This window comes from Molothrus ater, chromosome Z (assembly GCF_012460135.2).
Source record: "Molothrus ater isolate BHLD 08-10-18 breed brown headed cowbird chromosome Z, BPBGC_Mater_1.1, whole genome shotgun sequence".
NCBI classification, from domain to species: domain Eukaryota; kingdom Metazoa; phylum Chordata; class Aves; order Passeriformes; family Icteridae; genus Molothrus; species Molothrus ater.
Window position 1 is genome coordinate 9024280 of NC_050511.2, and position 19570 is coordinate 9043849.

At 56.2% G+C, this 19570-nt stretch overlaps 1 protein-coding gene across 5 annotated transcripts; it reads left to right on the top strand.

Annotated features, from left to right (window-relative positions):
- Nucleotides 1-1632: 1632 nt before the first annotated feature.
- DNAJB5 (DnaJ heat shock protein family (Hsp40) member B5) lies at nt 1633-17394 on the top strand. 5 transcript variants are annotated; one of them, XM_054517921.1, is made up of 4 exons: nt 1633-1651; nt 8212-8456; nt 10669-11267; nt 15393-17394. In XM_054517921.1, the coding sequence occupies exons 2-4, from the start codon at nt 8246-8248 to the stop codon at nt 15624-15626; spliced, it is 1044 nt and encodes a 347-aa protein (XP_054373896.1). In that variant the 5' UTR covers nt 1633-1651; nt 8212-8245; the 3' UTR covers nt 15627-17394. The 5 variants fall into 5 exon arrangements, with proteins under 5 accessions (XP_054373896.1, XP_036259281.1, XP_036259280.1 ...); XM_036403388.2 differs by lacking the exon at nt 1633-1651 and adding an exon at nt 3880-4026; XM_036403387.2 differs by lacking the exon at nt 1633-1651 and adding an exon at nt 4066-5212.
- Nucleotides 17395-19570: the final 2176 nt, after the last annotated feature.

Consider the following 19570-nt stretch of genomic DNA (forward strand, 5'->3'; position numbering starts at 1 on the left):
TTTTGAGCTCATCGAGTCCAGCCTATGACCAAACACTACCCTGTAAAGCAAATAATGGACAAACTGCCACGTCCAATCTCCCCTTGAACACCTCCAGGGCAGCTGACTCCACCACCTGGAGTCCACGAATGGAGAGCCCATTCCAATGTCTAATCACCTCTTCTATGAAGAAATTATTCCTAATGTCCAACCTAAACCTCCTCTGGCACAGCTTGAGGCTTTGTCCTCCTCTCCAGTCCCTGGCTGTCTGGGAGAAGAGACCAACCCCCATCTGGCTATACCTCCTGGGAGCTGCAGAGAGTGATAAGGTGCCCCCTGAGCCTACTTTTCTCCAAACACTCCTGGGTCCCTCAGCCAATTCTTCTTCCACACAGGACTTGTGCTCCAGACGCTTCTCCTGCTCCACTTCCCTTCTCTGGACTCACTCTACCACCGTTATGTCTTTTTTAAGTTCCTCAAGGACTTGCTGTCCCTCCTGCCCCCACCAGTCCCACATGGAGCAGGGCACACCTCATGCAGGCAGGGCTCTTAAGATGCCTGCACTGCCCTGCATTCCCATGGCATGGCCCCGATGCTCCAGTACCTTCCTGACACCTTCTCCTCACAATTCCCACCCTGGATCCAGCCCTCCTGGCCTTGCCAAGTGCTTCCAGGACCTTGAACCTCCTTCAGCAGAGAAGGGCAATGGAGCTGGGGATGAGGAGCAGCTGAGGGAGCTCAGGGTGTTCAGCCTGGAGGAGGCTCAAAGGGAGCCTTATCACTCTCTGGGACAGAAGGGTGTAGCCAGGTCTGGGTCAGTCTCTCCTCCCTGCGAACAAGTGACAGGACAAGAGGACAAAGCCTCAACCTGTGCCAGGAGAGGTTTTCGTTGAACATTAGGAAGATTTTTGTCACAGAAAGAGTGACTGGGCTTTGGAGTGGCTGCCCAGGGAGGTGTGGAGTGACCGTCCCTGAAAAGACAGGACCTGGCGCTAAGTGCCATGGTCTGGTTGATGGCGATGTGTCCACTCACAGGTTGGACTTGAGCTCAGGGGTCTTTTCCAACCTTATTCCCTCAGGGATGCTGCACCACCACAGCCCTGCCTGCGCCGGGGTCCTGGGGGCTGCCAGGCCTGGGGGATGGGGCACGGGCCCTGAGCAGCTCCAGCCCCCGACAGCGTGCTGGCTGCCCCGGTGCCCTCAGAACCACCCACGGCCGCCGCACCGCCCCGGCCGGGTCACAACCCCCGCTCCCCGAGCCCCCGGAGCCGCGGGCGGCGGGGGAGGGGGCGCGCCCACGGACGGCCTGAGGTGCGGCTCCTCGGTGACGTAACGCCTTTCCAGAAGATTCCCCCCGGGGATCCCGCCGCTGCGAGCGAGCGCCCGGCCAATCAGAGAGCGCCGAAAGGGCGGTGCTGGCTTGAACTGACCAATGGAAGGCGGGGACTGCGAGGCGAGTGGGGGAGAGGTGGGCAGGTGAACGGCGGGGGCCCGCCTTCGCCCCGCCTCCCTTTCAGGGCAGACCAATCAGCGTGGCGCAGCAGGGCGATGGACAGCCCCTCGGGCCAACGGGGGCGTGGCGCGCGCGGGCGGGTCTCCCCTGACGTGGCGGCCGGGGGGCGGGGGCGGGGGCGGCCCAGCGAGCGCGCGGCGCCCCGGGACAGCGGGAGCGGTGAGTGCCGGGGGGGCCCCCCCGACCGCCCCCGCACCCCCACACCGACCACCGCAGCCCGGCCCGGCCCGGGGGGCCAGCCCGCCTGCCCTGCGGGGTGCCAGGGCGTCACTGCGGGACTGCCGTGGGGTGACAAGTTGGTGGCGAGGGGCCGGGAGGAGTCAGCCCCCGTGCCCCACAGAGCGAAGCGGCTCGCTGTGGGTGGGGGGGATCGTGTGTCACCCCGGTGTCACTGTGGGGTGGGGCGTCACTCCGCGCCGTGGGGTGACAGGGTGTTGCCGTGGGGCTGGGCGGGGGTCAGTCCCCCCTAGCCCGGGGTGACAGGGTGCCCCTGTGGGACCGGCGGGGGGTGACAAAGGGTCACCCTGGGGTGGGGGGCAATGCCCCTGTCTGGGGCTAGCAGCGTGTCGCTGTGGGGTCAGTCCCCCTGCCCAGGGGGTGACAGGGGTTGCTGTGGGGCTCAGCCGTCAGTTCCCTGCGCCGTGCGTGACAAGTTGTTGCCATGAAATTGGGGGGTCGTCAGTCCCCCTGCACTGTGGATGGTAGAATGTCACTGTGGGGCTGGGGAGGGTCAGTCCCTCTGCCCCGAGGAGTGACAGGGTGTCACTGCAGGGCTCATTTGCCCCTCTGCCCATAGGGTGAAAGCATGTCCCTATAGGGCTGGGAAGGGGTGCTTGCCCCACTCCACCCATGGGGTGACAGTCTGTTCTGATCTGGGGACTAAACCTCTGCTTTGTGAAGTGGCAGGGTGTCCCTAGGGGCTGGCAGGATCGGCCTCTCTGCCCCAAGGGGTGACAGGTTTGGCAGTGGGTCTGGGAGCTTAGCTCCTTTGCCCCTTCGTGGGTGGGGAGCAGAGGGTAGCCAGCCTGTTCTGTCACCATGGGGTGACACGGAGTCTCTATGGGGCTGAAGGTGGGGGAGGAAGGAGTTGGCATCTCTGGCTCCTGTGGGCTGTCAGGGTTTCTTGGTGGGGCTGTGGCTCAGGGTTAACTGGGCTGCCCTACCCTGGTGACCATGTGTCCCTGTGGCTCTGAAGAGTGTGTCAGGAAGGGGTTAATCCCCGTGCCCCATAACAGAGATAGTGCATCCATGTGGGGCAGGGAGAGAGAGGGTGACACCCCCTGCCATGGGGCTGCAGTACAGTCTTGTGGAGCTGGAGAGGGTGGTGAGGTTAGGGTAAATCCTTCTCTCCTGTTTCACTTTGGAGGGAATAATGCGCCCTGTTGGAGCTATGTGGAGTGGCCTGGAAGGGGTCAGCACCCCTCCACCACCACCCTGGGGGTACCTGTGTATCCCAGTGGGGCTGAACTGGCTGGTGAGAGAGTTGGTAACCTCCCACCCAGGTGACAGTAACACGGTTAGAGGGACCAGCATGGAAGGGGTTAACCCCTGTCCTCAGTCGAGGTGACAGTGTCTCCTGGGAGGGCTGACCAGGAGGATAGGGTTAACCTGCTTTCCTCTTGAGGCGGGCAGTGGGTCCCGGTGGGGCTTGATCATGGCAGGGGGTCACCCCTGGACCCTGCGGGTCTGTGCACTGGGGCACAAAGCATGAGTGAACCCCTGCGTGTGTGACAGCCCCTAAAAAGGACAGTGCCTCTGGGCTTGGGAGGGGGACAAACCCCATCCCCATGAAGTTCTTAGCCCCACAGTGGGGCTGGGTGGGGGGCATGGGGTGGCGATCTGTGCAGTGGGGGGGTGCAACCCCATCCCCATGGCATTGTGAGCATCCTGGTGACTCTGGAATTGGGGTACTCTATATGGGGAGGCAGCATGGGGGGGGCTTGACCCTATCTCCACACAACTGTGAGCAGCCGAGCGTGGCTGCAAAGAGGGGAACCTACTTGGGGAGACACTGTGAGGGGCTTGACCCCATGTCCACCCAAGAGCCAGCACTAGATAGGTCTGGAAAATGGGGGACCCTGTCGGGGGTGATCTCAAGTGGTACTTGACACCATCCGCATGCAGGAGACAGCACTTTGTGGCTGTGGGGATCTGGGACCCTCTCTGGGGACATTCTGAGCGGGGGTCCTGCGCCGTGCCCACGCAGGAGGCGGCCGCCGGCGGGGCTGGCAGCGGGGGCTGTGCTGGCAGAGGCAGCGAGGGGAGGGTTAACCCCGTCCCCACGCAGGTGCCGGCACCCCAGTGGGGCTGTCGGTGGGGAGGGGGAGGCGGGCGGTGCGTGTGGGGGCTCGGGGAGGGGATGATTCATTGCGGGTAGTCATGACATTGCTGCCTGGTTGCCTGAGACTGCCATCCAGCACGGGCACGGGTGGCTCTGCCTGCCCCGGCGCGACAAGATCCCCACCAGCTCCCTGACTGAGCCCGGGATACGCTACCATGCCGGCAATCCTGCTCTTCTGGAGCCGCGCCGAGAGGTATGCGCTGCCTCGGCACCCGCGCCTGGCCGGACCCGGGCGGCTCGGAGCCCGGCGGGACTCCAGCCCCTGGGGACACGGCGGGACGGGGGGCTGTCTCCCGCCCGGCTGTTTCGCTTGCCGCGGGTGGGATGCAGGAGCTACCCTGGTGGTACCCCCAGTACGGCTGCCTAGTTTCGGTGTAGCGCTTCTGGAGAGGATGCTCTCCGTGGCCTGCGAGTGACGGTGACAGACGAGGGGACGCGGTGGCATTAGCTTTCTTTGGCGTGCCTGAAGGTGACTTCTCAGAAGTAGGTTTTGCGCCGTGGGCTCGGGGGACGCACCGTCCCCGTCCCGCTGCCCTGCCGCCACGGGGAGTCCGGGACGCCGGGCGGGAATGCGGCACTCAGATCCCTTTTTGCCGGGGGACCGGTGCCGGCGGCCGGTGAGGGGGACACAGGGACCCCCATGCATCCGAACGGGAAAAGCTGGGGAGGTGCACATTGGTTAACGTGACTTTTTTCCATATCAACGCCGCCCTACTTTTCTCCCTACCCGATTCGCCTGGCGGGTGCTCAGCCCTGGGCGTCAGCAGAGTCGTTTCTGGGGACACCGGGGGGCTCCTGGCTGCGCTCCCTGCGCTCCTTGGAGAGGGCTGCGTGGGGGACGTGACGGTACCAGGCGGCTGGGTGCCTTGTGGCAGCGGAGAAGAGGAATGCTGGAACTGACGGATTAAGCAGAAGTGTCTTAATCTGTCTGTTTAACGAGAAAGCGTCAAGAAACCAATTAAAAGGAAAATTACGGCACGGCGAGTGGCTCCATTGAAGGGGTCTCTCCGTGCGCGGCTGGGAATCACACAAAGGACGGCAGCTCCCCGGCGGCACCGCGTCGACCGGAGGAGCCCTTTCGGAGCCATCCTGGGAGCGAGGTCAGAGCCAACCACGGCTGCCGGGCTGGCGAAGAGCTGCCCTTTGGGTGTGCCGGAGGAGGTGGAGGGGGGGACTCGCCAGCAGAGCATCCCTTGGCGGCGGCGGCATCCCCGGCACGAGCCAGCACCTTTTGCCCCGCCGCCCTCCTCCCGCCCTCCAGTGCCTCCCGGCCGGGCACACAGCACCTGCCGCCGCCTGCGGACAGCCGCGATGTTTAAAATAAAGCTAGAGCCTTTAAAAATGACAGCTTGGACTATGAATGTGTTCGTAAAGTTTCGGTAAGTGGGTTTCCGCCTCTCGACCTTGTGTCCTCGTTAAACCATCAGTGCCTGTCCCTGGCATCCCGCGGTGACCTTGGACCCCGAGATGGAACAAAAAAAAATCTTGTGCCGTTGCCAGGGTGGGTTTGTTCCCTTAGATGACTGCCGAGCAGAGGGATTATGTCAAACGATCGCTATTCAGCTGGCGCGCTAGCCCAGCGGTTGCTCGGGCTGATGTCATGTGCGGGGCCGGAACAAAGATTTATTCTTTATTTAATTTTTTTTTCTTTCGGTGTGGTTGCAAGAGGAGGATGGAGGTGGGGCTGGCTCGGCAGGGCAGGGAACTGCCTGTGGTTTTCACCAAGGCAGGGTGGCCGTGAATTATCTGGGGGCATCTGATTTGCAAGGGTGATACAGGAATGCCTTTGCCAGCCTGAAACCCCCCCCCCCACCGCTCCCGAGGGGGTTAAATGGGAAGGCAGGAGAGGATGACTGAGCAGAAGGGGGAGAGGATCGGTGGCAAGGCGCAGCTGATCCCAGAGAAGTGGGAGGGAAGGAGGGAGGCTCTGCAGGGACAGAGTCGTGTTTTACCACCATTGTGCATGTGAGCTGAGCCTCGGGAGCGTGCCTTAATCCACTGGGTCACCCTCCAGCACCTGGTTCTCTCTGGCACGGTAAACGCGGCACCGGGATGCATTTCGGTACAGAAATTCCCTTCCCCACACCCAGCCAGACGAAGGGGTCCTTGGTCAGGTCAGAGATTCTCATCAGGCATCCCCACCCTGGCCAAAGATCTCTCGGTGGGCAAGACCAGAGATCTTGTGGGTGGTGACAGAATTTTGCGTTTTTGGGATGTCTTTTCATGGGAAACGCTGCGGGGTTTTGGCCAGATGAGGGTGCCCCAGTGGTGCTGTCAGGTTGGGCTGCCTGGGGTCAGAGCCAGACACTGTGGTCCCTGGGCAGTGACAGTTGAAGGTTTGTCAGCTCTGTGTTGCTGGAGCTAGGGTGTGATGGGGTTTTCTTTAGCACTGCTTGGTTTGCTCTCGCTGTGGGAGGGTCAGCAACAGGGCCAGACAGGGCCAAATCGTCATGCCAGTACTAGCCTCAGGGAGCCCCTGCCCTCCACTGGAGGTTGCTGTGGGGATGTGGGGTGTTGGAGTGACCCTTGGTGGGGAGAATGGACAGGATAGCTCTTGGTTCTCTTGCTGATTGCTCACCCCAGGGTCTCCTGCAGCTTCCCCATCACTTAAGGAGGGTAAATGGGGAGGTGGATGTGGGCTGGGGGCAGAGCATCCCCGAACACCTGCGTGGGCTGCATGCTGCTGGCATCTCTGCATGCAGGAGCTGGTATAGAGATGTGCTGGCATCCGGGAGCTGCCACAGGAGACGCTGTCAGATGCTCTTTATGCCCCCAGGGACCTCCTCCCACCTCTTCTGTGCCGCCTGAGCTGTTGTACAGTGTTTGCAGATGCCCCCATCTCCCTTCACTGTGTCCTTCAGGGGTGCCTTAGCCCCCCTCCCCATGTACAGCAAAGCTTATCCTCCACAGCTGGAGCAAAAAAGAGCAGAAGTCGGTGGTTTGGATGGAGGTGGCCAAATGTGGGACCAATTTCCAAGCTCTTGTAGGGGGTCATTGCCCAGGGCATGGTCCAAGGCAAGTGTTGGATGCTTGGTGTGGCTGCCAGATGCTTAGAGCAGCACCCAAGCATGGATCCTTGGGGAGCATAGCCACCCTTGATTGAGCTGTGGTGGTTGGGAGGTCCCTCTGTGACCTCCAATGGGAGCTCATGGATAGAGAGTAAGGGTGGGGAGAACATCTGGTAGTTTGTATGATGGTGAAGGAAAGGGCCAAAACTCACACCCCATTCCATAATCCCTCTGCTGGAGGGGCACAGCAGGTTGGGGTGGCTCAGGTGTCTTTGGAGCAAGTATAGGGTGAAACTTTGACTGTAGCAGGGAGCAGGATGTGAGCAGTGGGAATGCAGGTCTGGAGGGGCAGCACTGAGTGTGAGAGGTGCCAGGCCAGACCCTGCGGTTCCTGGTGTCAAATGTTTGCTGTCAGATAACCAAAAGTCAAGGAGCAGTGGGAAACATCCATGGAGAGGCATGGGACCTGTTAGGTTTTGCCTGGAGGAGCAGCCCTGCCATCCCCCTGGCTGCTCCCTGGATGGCTGTGACTCCAGCAGTGACTGGGGGATGAATTACGGCCACCGGGTTTTCCATGCCTTAGTATAGGCATGGGCACGGCCTCAGCCCCCGCGCGATGCAGCGAGTGAGCCCTGAGCTCCTGCCTTACTGCAAGATCCAGTTGGGGAGTGCAAGTCAGGCTAGAAAGTGTTGGGTCTTTTTTTAAAACAGAAAAAGAAAAAAGCCCTCCCACCATCACAAGATGTTTCTGTCTAACGGCTCCGTTCTCTCTCCGCTAAATACAAATTATGGCTCTGACAGCCGGAGGCGCTTATCTCCAGCTGAATGCCAATTGCTTTCAGGAACAAAATGTTTGAAGTTCCTTTAAGGTGAAGGCACAACGTGGTCCCTGCCACTGCTTTCAGCCTCCAAAACCCGCTGTCATCACCCTGACTTGGGTCTCAGGTCCCCAGCTGGGAGAGAACCAGGCAAGGGGGTGGACACAGGCCGGCAGCTACATTTGGACATAGCTCAGCCCTCCTGACTCAGCCAGGGGGGGACGGACAGGGACGTGGTCCTGGCCTGACGTTAGCAGTGGTGTGGCCCCTATAATAGCACCGTGCCCCGACTTGAGCTCTCTCTCCCTGTTAGCCTCAGAGATGAGTCTGCCCATCCCAGCCGAGGGGCTCAGCGGGATAAAACCAGAGCTGGGATACATTCTGGCACCAGGGCTCTGACCTCTGTTGGGAAGCGTGGACTTGAGCCGACTCTGGTGCTGCTGGCCTGTGGGACACAGGGAGCATCGTCTCCGCGACAAGTGTGTGCCAGTCCCGTCCCCAGCTGCCCCTGTGTGATTTTCACCTCACGAAGAGCTGTCTTTCTCCTTTCAGGAATAAGTACTCGGCTCCCAGCAGCGTCGCCATCATGGGGAAGGACTATTACAAGATTTTGGGCATCCAGAGCGGTGCTAATGAAGATGAAATCAAGAAGGCCTATCGGAAAATGGCCCTGAAATATCACCCCGATAAGAATAAAGACCCCAACGCTGAGGAGAAGTTCAAGGAGATTGCGGAGGCTTATGACGTCCTGAGTGACCCCAAGAAACGAGCTGTGTATGACCAGTATGGGGAGGAAGGTAAGGGGATAGATACTGCCCACTGGGAGGCAGGGATGTGGGGTCCAAATCTGTTTTAGAGGTGAGGGAGGGTTTTCACAGAGAGATGTTTCGGTATTTCATGCCTACTTCTGAAATGGGACTGGTTGCCAAAGAATCAGAGAGAGTGAAGGCTCCACAGGTGGCAGAAATCACCTCTCATCCCACTCCTCCCCAGGCTGCTTCACTTTTCCAGCCATTTGTCAGCTTGCTTCCTGGGGTGGCTGGGCTCCTCCTGCCCTCTGCCCCAGAACTTTGGGTGCCAGCTGAGAAATTGAAGGAGCTCACCTCCTGGGTTGTACCTAAGGTAATTTGTTAGCAGCTCTTTAAATGACCTAAATAACACAGCAGAGACGTACTGCTTCTGCCCACATTCCCCCTGCACTTGGGCACTGATCCCATTGTCCTCCCTGGTACAAGCTGACCTACAGGATTCAAAGCTTTTCCCAATTTAAGTAATAGGCCCTTGTTTTGAAACCAAGCGGCTGCTGTTGTCTGGTGGTTGGCATGGAGGAGGAGGAGGAGGAGGAGAGCCACTCCAAGGCAGGCGGCCTTATTAGTCGATGATGGAAGAGTGCAGCCCCATTCGAGGAGAGTGCCGAATAGCATCTGCATTAATCAGCCCAGGGCCTGGGTGCTTAAAAGAGCAGGAGGTCTGGCAGGAGCAGGCTGCTGTGTGGAAGAGGCAGCTCCTCTCTCGGGCAGGTGCATCCCCTCACAAGCCACCGGCGGGATTAAGCAGCAGTGGGTTAATTGTTGACCCGTTAGTTATGTCAGGGCTGTGATGGATGCACAGGGCACAGTGATTTGCTGCCCTGTAAAATGAGAAGAGACTCTCTCAAGTGGGAAACCAGCTTTTCCCGGGAGGCCTCAGTGAAATCGGACCCCGCTCAGGCTGGCGTCATGGGATTAAAGGTGAAACCTCCTGGCTGTACAGTCTATTAGGAGTGGGGCTCACTGGGGATTTGACAAAATCCCTGTCGCCTGCAGGCATCTAAAATAAGAGTGAATTAAGGAAGAGGGTAAGAGCTCCCTCGCTGCCCCATCAAGTTAAAGACCATCTTCCACCATGTCCCATCATTGCTGAACCTCTCATGTTCCATGACCTTCCCCACATGTTTTGTTTCCCATTTTTTTTGGGCAATGAAGATCAGCATTTTGAGGAACTTCAGGGTCACACATGCTATGTAGGCAAGATGAAGTGGAAAAGCCCCTTCAGCCCACCCAGAATACTGACTTCAGCACTCAGAAGAGACCCCCAAACTTGTCCTGCTTTGGAAAGGGCTTGGGGGGTTGGGACAAAGGACAGCCTGTCAGAAATAGTCCTTCACTGTCACTGGTGTGCCCTGAAAATAGTCCCTGAGCTAGGCTTGGCTTAACCCTTCCCAACCCTGCTGATCAAAAATAGCCTTGCAGAGCATGTGTGACCTCTTTGGGGGGCATTTGTCATGTGCCTTGACTCTTTGGGACTTGGGATGAGTTGCAGTGACGTCAGGCTCAGCCTGGGACCTGGCAGGGGAGTTTCCCATGGGAAAGGTTGCTAAATGATTCAAACCTGGAGTTTACCTGGCATTTTATACAGCCAGTGTGAGGGAGCTGCATGCCAACCTGGAGGTCTGCTCACCTCCACCTGCCTGTAGAATCATTGAGGGTGGAGAAGATCTCTTAAGATCATTTAATGAAGCACTGCCGTGTTCATCACTAAGCCACGTCCCTAAGTGCCACATCCACACACCTTTTGAACACTTCCAAGAATGGTGACTCTATCACTTCCCTAGGCAGCCTGTTCCTGACCAACTTTTCTGTGAAGAAATTTTTCCTAATATCCAGTCTCAGAGACAAGGCTATTGGGGCAGGAAAGAGCCTGCTCATGGGGAAAAATGGAGATGGACTGATCAGGGTATGTTTTAAATTAAAATTAGGTGAACAGGGTGGAGAGAATCAAAGAGGTCCTTCAGTAGGGATAGAGGAAACAAAACCTGAATGGATTCTGAGCTTGCAGCGTGTAGGAGTGCAACTGTGTGTCATGGGTGGAGATGGTGCCTTCACAGTGGTTGGGCTGGAGGTGGTATGCACACTCAGGAGAGGGTGGAAGGAGGTGGCAGAGGCCATTCTCCCACCTGGGCAGTGCAGTCCCTGCAGAGCATTCCCCCACAGGGAGCATTCATGTCTCCTCTTCCCCCTTGTCTTCCAGGTCTCAAAACTGGAGGTGGCTCTTCAGGTGGCTCAGGGAACACCTTCCACTACACCTTCCATGGAGACCCCCATGCCACCTTCGCATCCTTCTTTGGAGGCTCCAACCCTTTCGACATCTTCTTCGCCAGCAGCCGCTCCCGGATGTTCAATGGCTTTGACCAGGAAGACATGGATATGGATGATGATGACGACCCTTTCAGTGCCTTTGGCCGGTTCGGCTTCAACGGCATTAATGGGGTTCACCGGCGGCACCAGGAGTCCCTGCACACGCGGAGGAAGGTCCAGGACCCACCTGTCATCCACGAGCTCAAGGTGTCCCTGGAAGAGATCTACCACGGATCCACCAAGAGGATGAAGATCACTCGCAGAAGGCTCAACGCTGATGGCCGGACCATGCGGACTGAGGACAAGATCCTAAACATTGTCATCAAACGGGGTTGGAAGGAGGGAACCAAAATCACATTCCCCAAAGAAGGGGATGCCACTCCAGACAACATCCCTGCAGACATCGTCTTCATCCTCAAGGACAAGCCTCACTCGCACTTCAAGAGGGACGGGACAAACGTGATCTACACGGCAAACATCAGTCTTAAAGAGGTGGGTACGGGTGGTAAATCCCATGGTATGTGGGGTGGCACTGGTTCATGGCCTTTGGGGCCAAGATGGGAGGCAGTCTTTCTCCTGCTCTGGATAGGAAAGACCAGGTAGGTTGCAAGACAGGAACTGCAGAGGCCAACTTGGTCGTGGCTTTGGAGGTGCTTGACTTCCATGCCAGGTGTGGGACACTGATGCTGCGGTCCCTGCTGAACATACCTCACTTCTTGAGCCAATTCAGGTGGCTCATTTTATCCATTTTCTCCCTTCTCCGTATGTCATGTTCTTCTATTTTAGCATACGGTTTTCACATGTGGAATGAAGGGCATATCTGCTGTAGGAGCAAGGGAAAACCCAGGTTGGGTGGCATCAGTCTGATTCCTGCTTTTCCTGTAGCTGAGCCTGCTGTGGCTTAGTTACTGCCTAGGGTTGCACCAGGTGCCTCTTCCCATGGGCAGAGAGCAGGATCACGTGGAGGAAAGTGATCCCTTGCCCTCCCTGAGCAGTGTTTTCCTTGATTCTGGCTTTCCTAGATAAGCAACCAAACAAATTAAATACCCAGGCAATGAGTAAAACTCAACACTTCCAGGCTGCCAGTCCTGGAGGTCACGGCAGGGCTAGATGGATGCAACAGATCATCCAGTAATCTGCACGAAGGTGGGAGAGAAAGGGAAGATTACCTCAGTACAAGATGTGCTGTTCGCCACTGCTGCTGTAAAACTACCTTTTAATAAATCCCAGCTGGCAGCTGCAGTTAACGTTGACATTTTTGGCAGCTGCCATTTGCTGTTCCTTTCAGACGGTAGACGCTGTCTGTCTTCTTAATGAGCTGATTTTTTTTTTTCTTCCTGAAGGCAGATTTATGTTCTCAAATGCATTGAATAGAAATAAGCTCAATGGGCCAGACCTGAGGCAGGAAAACGTGATCTTGTGAAGTGTGCCAGGAAGTCAGGAGGGCTCTATGATGGCTCTGCATCCCAGCTCAGGCTGTGACCGGGTGTACTGGGGGCAAAAAGCACATGGGCCAGGCAGAGCTGGGCACTCCTGAAGCAACCTCAGCTCCACTTATATTGCAGACTCAGGAGTTTCCCTCACAGTGCAAAGTACAGAGGTTTATTCCTGCAGTAGCTGGTTCTCCTGGATCTCCAATCCAGAAATACTCGGGAGACACTGCCTTATTTATGGAGCAGTGCATGCCGTATCTCAGATATTTCCTGCTGTTCATTCCTTTTATCTGAGCTGGCTGTGCTGATTTCCAGACCATGTTAGCTCAAGTCTGTGCACTGGCCAGCGTGGAGGGACTCCTGCCTGGAGTTGACTTTTGAGCAGTAACTGGAGAAACAGGCTCGAGAAGTGCACCAGAAGTGTTGGACACCTGTGAGCTCCATGAGCAAGGCCTGCATGCTGGCAGCAGATTTGCAAAATGCAGACACAAAGCAGAAAATTAATGGTCCAGGCAATCCCTTATCTCTTTCAGCTGGAATGTCTGGTCTCTGACCTCCCCCAGCACAAACCCAACATGCTGGGCATCCTCATGGGGCTGCTGGTCTGGCTGACTGTCATCCCCAGCCTGCTGCTTGCCAGGACAGTGTGATACTCTGCTGCGTTTCTCTTCCAGGAAAAGCAGTTCCTTAAGTGCTCTGGAGCACGAGCAGATGCTGGGAGCCCTCCAATTCTGTATGCTACCACCTCAGTATGTGACAGAGCACAACTTCTCCATTTCCTCAGCCTCTGGCTGTAGCCTTAGGTGTCTTCTTGCACCTTCTGCCTTGCAAGACTGCCTCTTCTAGCCTGAGTTTTAGTCTCTGCCACTGCCATGAGAGAACATAGTGCCATCAAGAAAGCTGGCAGGTGATGGGTACTGGAGGGCCTTCCCAGCCCTTGAGTCCTGGCCCTGCTAGGTGCCTGGCTGGGGCAGTGCAGGAGTTTTGCCACCTGTCTGCTGCAGAATCACAGATGTAGGAGTGCTTTTCCAGGGACTCGTTGTCTTCCTTCCTAAAATCAGAGGCGTGTGCCGCAGCAAGGAGCTGTGGGAGGGCGGAGACGCGCAGCTCCACCAGCAGCTGCCTCTGCTGGGAGGCAGCGCTGCCGGCAGGGCGTCCTGCCCTCCTGGCTGCTGCCTAATGCCTGCCCTCGGCACCATCCCGCTTTGCATCCTTTACCTGGCGTCACCCTCCTCGAAGCATCCGCGCCTCAGCTCATCCCGGCTGGGACGCGGCCGGTGGCGACGCCCGCCCCGGCGGCTTCGCCGCGAGCGGAGGAGGACCCAGTGGTGACCTAGATAAAGCTCTGCTCGCACAGCACAGTGCTCAAACCCAGGGTGATTTCATCCCCAGGGATAAACCAAGCCTCTTTCTAGGATGCGGGGTAGCTCCCGCGGTTACTGGTGTTACTTCAGCAACTGTTTTCCCAAATGCCAGCAAAGTTGAGCAAGAAGAATGAAAAACAGGGACATACGGCGGAGGAGCGATTGCCTCGGATTCTTGCGTCTTGGCTCTGGGAAGGAAACATTAAGATCCTGTCTGCCTTCGCTGTTACCGCCCGCTTCTGCTCACATCTCTGCTTGCTTTCCCCATCCACGTGTTCCCACAGGAACTTCTTGTTCTCCTTTCTGTTTTGTGGCTGGAGGTGTCCTTTCTTGGCACACATGGGCACTTGCAGCCATGGCACACTGCGCTGGGCACCAGCGAGCAGGAGGGCTTTGGCATCCATGCCTGAATGCACAAACTCCTTGATGTGGGGAGATTGTGCTTTGTTTTCCCCTCAACCTGCTGGAGATCAGCCAAGCACCTGCTGCTCACACAGAGCTGGTGATGGCATCCTCCTGCAGGCTGAAGACTTCATCCCTGGAGGACACCCTCTCCAGGAGGAGCCCTCTGCAGATGAACCATGCAGAGGAGCTAGGACCTTCTCCCCTGTTCTCCACTCAACGAAGACCCTGAACCAGCTCTGGCACAGATCCCACTGCAAACCCTCTGGTTCAAAGCCTTGGTTCTGCTGCAGAAGCCCCATTCATCATCTCAGAGCCAGTGGCCAGCATGAGGTGTTTCTCCTGGTGCCTGTTGCTGCTCTGCCTTTGGAGGCTTTTCCTGGTAGAGGGGGGGAATGCAGAACATTCCCCCACCTACCCCAGAAACAGCAATTGCATCTTTCTCCACTCCCTTTGCAGGGTGTTTTGGGAGGGCTGGGACCCCCAGGACCCAGTTCAGAGGGACAGACCTGTGCCAGCCCCGACATGGAAGCTCAAGGCTGTAGCTCAGCACCCCCCCAGCCCCCATCCCCTTCCAGAAGCATCGTTCCGCAGTCCTCTCGCTCAGCCCTTGCTGAAAGCCTGGAGACGATCCTGCCCACATGTACGACAGAACTGTCTGAGTTATTTAAGGACACAAGGATTTTCTTGCTGCATTCCTGCATCACGTGGCTTGCCAATGCAGGCCGGTGTGCGGCTGCTGCTGGGGGCTGGGGTGCAGAGGGGTGGCACCCCCACAATGGCTCCTGGCCGTGCAAGGGGATAGGAGATGGGAACCAGCCCTTCCAGCACCCCCAGCTCCCGGGGAAGCTCAGTGCCACAGCCACACCATTGTGCCATGCTGGCGTGGCCTTGTGGGGGCTGTCAGTGGCAGGGATGGGACAGAGGACAGGGGACATGGGCTGTGCTATAGATAACCCCAAGCACTGGGCAAAGCTGCCGTGCTCTGGAGGGTGACAGCTGATGGGCTGTGGCAGCATCCCATGATCTCAGCTGGATTTTCGGCTGCCTGAGGCTGGGCGACAGGGCTGGAAAGGAGCTAAATTTAGCCTGCGTTGTTGCTGTGGGTGGCTGGGTGCTGGTGGTGCCTTCTGGGCAGCCCAGCAGGTGGGGAGGGGAGTCCTTCCCCCCATGAGAGCTGGGGCACCCCTCTCCTGCATGGCTCCTGCAGCCCAGTTCATGGTGGTTGGACCAGGTTGGTGCCAGCAGAGAGCTGTGCTTGTGCTGGTGAGCATCATCCAATGCTCTCGGGCAGCATCCAGCGGAGCAGAGCAGTTCAACCGGGGGAGCAGCCAGTGGGGGTACAGGGTGTGCCTGCCTGTCAGGATGCTTTGGGGTATCAGCCCCATCTGATGGCCTGTTCCCTCTTCCTTCCTCAGGCCTTGTGCGGCTGCACTGTGAACATTCCCACCATCGATGGACGGGTGATCCCGCTCCCCTGCAACGACATCATCAAGCCAGGGACAGTGAAGAGACTACGTGGGGAGGGGCTGCCCTTCCCCAAGGCCCCCAGCCAGCGAGGAGACTTGATCGTGGAGTTCAAAATCCGCTTCCCGGACAGAATAGCTCCCCAGACGAGACAGATCCTCAAGCAGCACCTCCCATGCTCCTAGAGCCCAGGGACTCTCCTCCAAAGCAGCAATACTCCAAACGCGTGTGCCACAGCACCTGGCCTGCACAGAGCCAAGGTGTCACAGCACTTTTAAATGCAAAAAAAGAGAAAAAAACAACCCCTCACACTACTTTTCTCCCCCAAAAAACCCATCCGACCCACCCCCTATCCATCCTTCTTGGCCGGTTTTTTACTCCAACAACGGGGAGACTCCTGTCTGCCTCAGCTCCCCTGACTGCCAAACCTTTTCTTTCTCCCCAGAGGTCCATTTTTTCTGCCTCGCAAGAGCGAGAGCTGTGGGCCCTTTGCCTGGGGAGGTGCGTCGTGTCGTGGGTTTTTTATGTCACCTGCTTTTCAGGCCACTCTTCCCACAAGAAGCTGGACTTGCTGGGGTCCGGCGCTGTGTAAATAGGACTCCGCAGGATCTGGCATCCCCGCTGCTGGTTTTTCTCTTCCCCTCTTTGATACTTGCTGCTGTTTGGGGTCCCGGCTGTACCACAGTGCCGATCACTCCTGCCTGTGGTGGCCCCCCCAGTAGCTGGACAATTTCTCACCTTGGGGCCACGGTACCAAGTCCAGCCGTGGTCCGCTCTCCTGTGCCAAGCCTACACCGAGCCTCGGCTGTGCCAAACAACGGAGCACGTGGGGATGGTCCATCCAGCCTCCTGCCCCTGCCCAGGGATGTCCCCAGTGCCCGTGGGCAGCACTTGCCTGCACCTACTGCCCACAGGGCCCAGCCAGCAGGAGGAGGGGGGAAAGCCCAGGGTGGAGCTTTCTTTTTTCAGATGTGTTGAGTTTGCATTGCTGCTTTTATTTTTTAAATACATATATATAGAGCTCATTAGATAAACTTCGTAAGGGTTTTTCTCTGCCTGTATTGGGGATACTGGCCTGACGCACCCAGGCTTTTTTTGAAAGGGGGATGATTCAGCCACACGAACAGCAAACCCCCGGAGTGGGGTTGTGTGTGCGTGTAGCACTAATCTGGGTGCAAAAGCAGAGCCAAGCGTGAGCAGAGCTGTGGGTTTCACTAGTGTTTCAGGTCAAATTAGGGATTCTAATAAGAAGAGAGAGGCGTGTGTATATATTTTTCTACAGGGACAATTCATTCAGGAGGTGTTTCTGGACATCAGGGCGGATCTGGGAGGTGCATGAGGCAGTCTGCTTAGTGGCTCCATTTTCAAATACTGTATTTTTTTAAAACCTTTGGATTTCCATCAGGAGAATTTTTATATTTCTTACCTTTCTCAGCCCACTCTGCCTCATGCCATTTTTTTTCCCAGGAAAGGGAAAGGGCTGGTGTGGAGCTGGAGGCACATTTGACCTGGCTTTGTACAGCTCCTCTTTCACTGCAGCACTGCCAAGAAAACCCCTGCCAAATATCCCCCCCCCCCTTCCAACCTGGGAATCTTTTTTTTTTTAATTCCTAAAAAAAAAAAAAATATTTACTGACTTGAAGCAGGAGGTCCCTTGGGGTGGGGGGGCTGTGCGTGGGGTGTCCGTGGGGCTGGGGGTGCAGCTGTACAGTGTTACCTGTGGGTCAAGGAGACCTGTGAGGCACTGCTGAATCAATCACCCGCTTTGGCCAGCCAGGGGTGGCCACTGGTTCCCTCCACTGGTCCCTGTGGAGTTCAATGTGGAGAAATGTGGTGGACAAGGTGAGCGAGAAGACAGGCCAGCACGCAGACGCAAGCTGATTTGTTTTTCTCGGTTTCAACGAGACCTGAATGTTTTATAGTGGGGTTTTTTGTAATTTTTTTTCTTTTTTTTTTTCTTTTTTTTTTTCTTTTTTTTTTTTTTTTTGTAATGTCAGTATTGAGAGAAATAAAGAAGTATTTTGAAAAATACACTTTCTCAGTGTGTGTTGTGATGGGAAGTGCCAGGCTGGGCTCCAGCAGGCAGCAGGGAGAGGGCTCTGTGCCAGGGTCATTGCCACCACCACCCTGGCCAGGTGCCCTTGAGGCTGGCAGGGAGAGGAAGAAGAAATGTTTTGGTACTTGTTGCACAGGACCTTCAGGGCCTGATAATGAGGGGAAGGGAATGAATATGTGCCTTGTTGGGTCACAGAATGGCTGCTCCCCACCTGCATGGCCTCAGCAGTGCTGACCACTTTGCCAAGGATTGGGAGCAGTGCAGGTGAGGGGCTCTGTCCCCTCAGGGCTCTGGGATGTGGCTGACATGGCCAGTGGGATAGTCAGTGAAGGGCTGGAGAGAGCAGTGCCCATCTCTTCTCAGAAGGGCCTTGGGGCAGGGCGAGAGCCAGAGGCATTACTGGCACCCATGGAAAGTCCTGCTGATGCCAGGGAATGTTTGCACAGTGCTCCCATCAGGAGCTGTGCACAGGGACAGGAGGTGACAGCAAGACCAATGTGCCTTGTGCCCATTTCTCAAGTCCAGTGTATGGCTCAAGAGGGTTTGATTTTGGGTGAGAACAGTCAATAAATTAAACTGGATGATGTTAATTGCTACATAGCACTGCATATAGTTTCCATAGCCACTAATATGCCCATCACCATCACTGGGCACCTTGCCTCTCTGAATTTGGGGATGAGAAATCCGACTCTCCTTTGATTGCCATGTTAATGAAGGATGAGCTTTGGTGAAGCCAGCCAAGCCCTGCACTGATAAAATTAGAGCTGGTTTCTACATGTGACACCACCACACACCATCCTTCCTGCCCTGAAAGACTCTTAGGACAGATAAAGCCCAAGGTCATGAACTAAATAACTTCAAGGGACTTTTATTGGGGTGGTCCACAGACAGAGGCAATGATGTCATTGCAGAGTCAAAGGATGACTTGAGCTGGAAGGGACCTTAAAGCTCACCTCATTCCAGCCCCATGGCATGGGCAGGGACACCTTCCCCTTGACCAGGTTGCTCAAAGCCCCATCAAACCTGGCCTGGAATACTTCCAGTGATGGGGCATCCAGAGATTTTCTGAGCAACCTCTGCCAGTGCTTCACACCCTGACAGTGAAGAATTTCTTCCTGATATCCAATCTAAAACCCCCTTCTTTCACTTTGAAGGCATTACTCTCTGTCCTGTCACTACATGGTCTCATCAAACACCTCTCCCCATCCTTCTTACAGGCTCTCTTTAGGCAGTGGAAGGGTTCTAAAGACTGATATCAAAAGACAGGAAGGGTGATGGGGTATTGGGAAGCAGGGGACCTGGCATGGTAGAAAGTATGGAGTAAGTGGTGGCTTCATCTGGGATAGAGTTCATTTTCTCCCCAGTAGCTGTTTCAGTGCTGTGATTTGGATTCAGTTGAGAATAATGCTGATAACACACTGATGTTCCAGCTGTTGCTCAGCAGCGTTTACCCTAGCTCAAGCACTGCTCAGTTTCCCATGCTCTGGCAGGGAGCAGGTGCACAAGAAAGCAGGAGAGGGCACAGCCAGGAGAGCTGACCCAAACTGCCCAAAGGGATATTCCATGCTGTAGAACACCCTGCCCAGTGTATGAACTGCGGGGAGAATGAGTGGCTGCGTGGCACATAGTGAAACCTCAACAGCCCTTTTCAGTGCCCAGCGTGGGCCCAGAGGATGAAGTAAAAAGAGATCTGAGCAGACCTTGCTAGACCAGGTTTGTTATAAGCATTAGTTTAATAGTTTCTGGTCACAAAATTGTTCTGCCTGCACTCAGGTTCCTGTGTGTGTGCTTGAAGGAGCACCTTGCTTGGTGTGTGTCCCCTCTGGTGACATTGATCCTCCATGGGGCCTGGGTGAGCTGCTCTTTGCAGTAGTGGTTTATAGGTGTCTCCAAGTGCCACATCTACACCATTCCTGAAAGTTTCCAAGAAGATGCACAGATCTGGTGCTTAGGAACATGGTTTAGTAGTGGACTTGGGAGTACTGGTTAAATTGTTGGACTCGATGACCTTAGAGGTCTTTTCCAACCTAAACATTCTGTGATTTGATGATACACATCTTTTAAATATTCCCA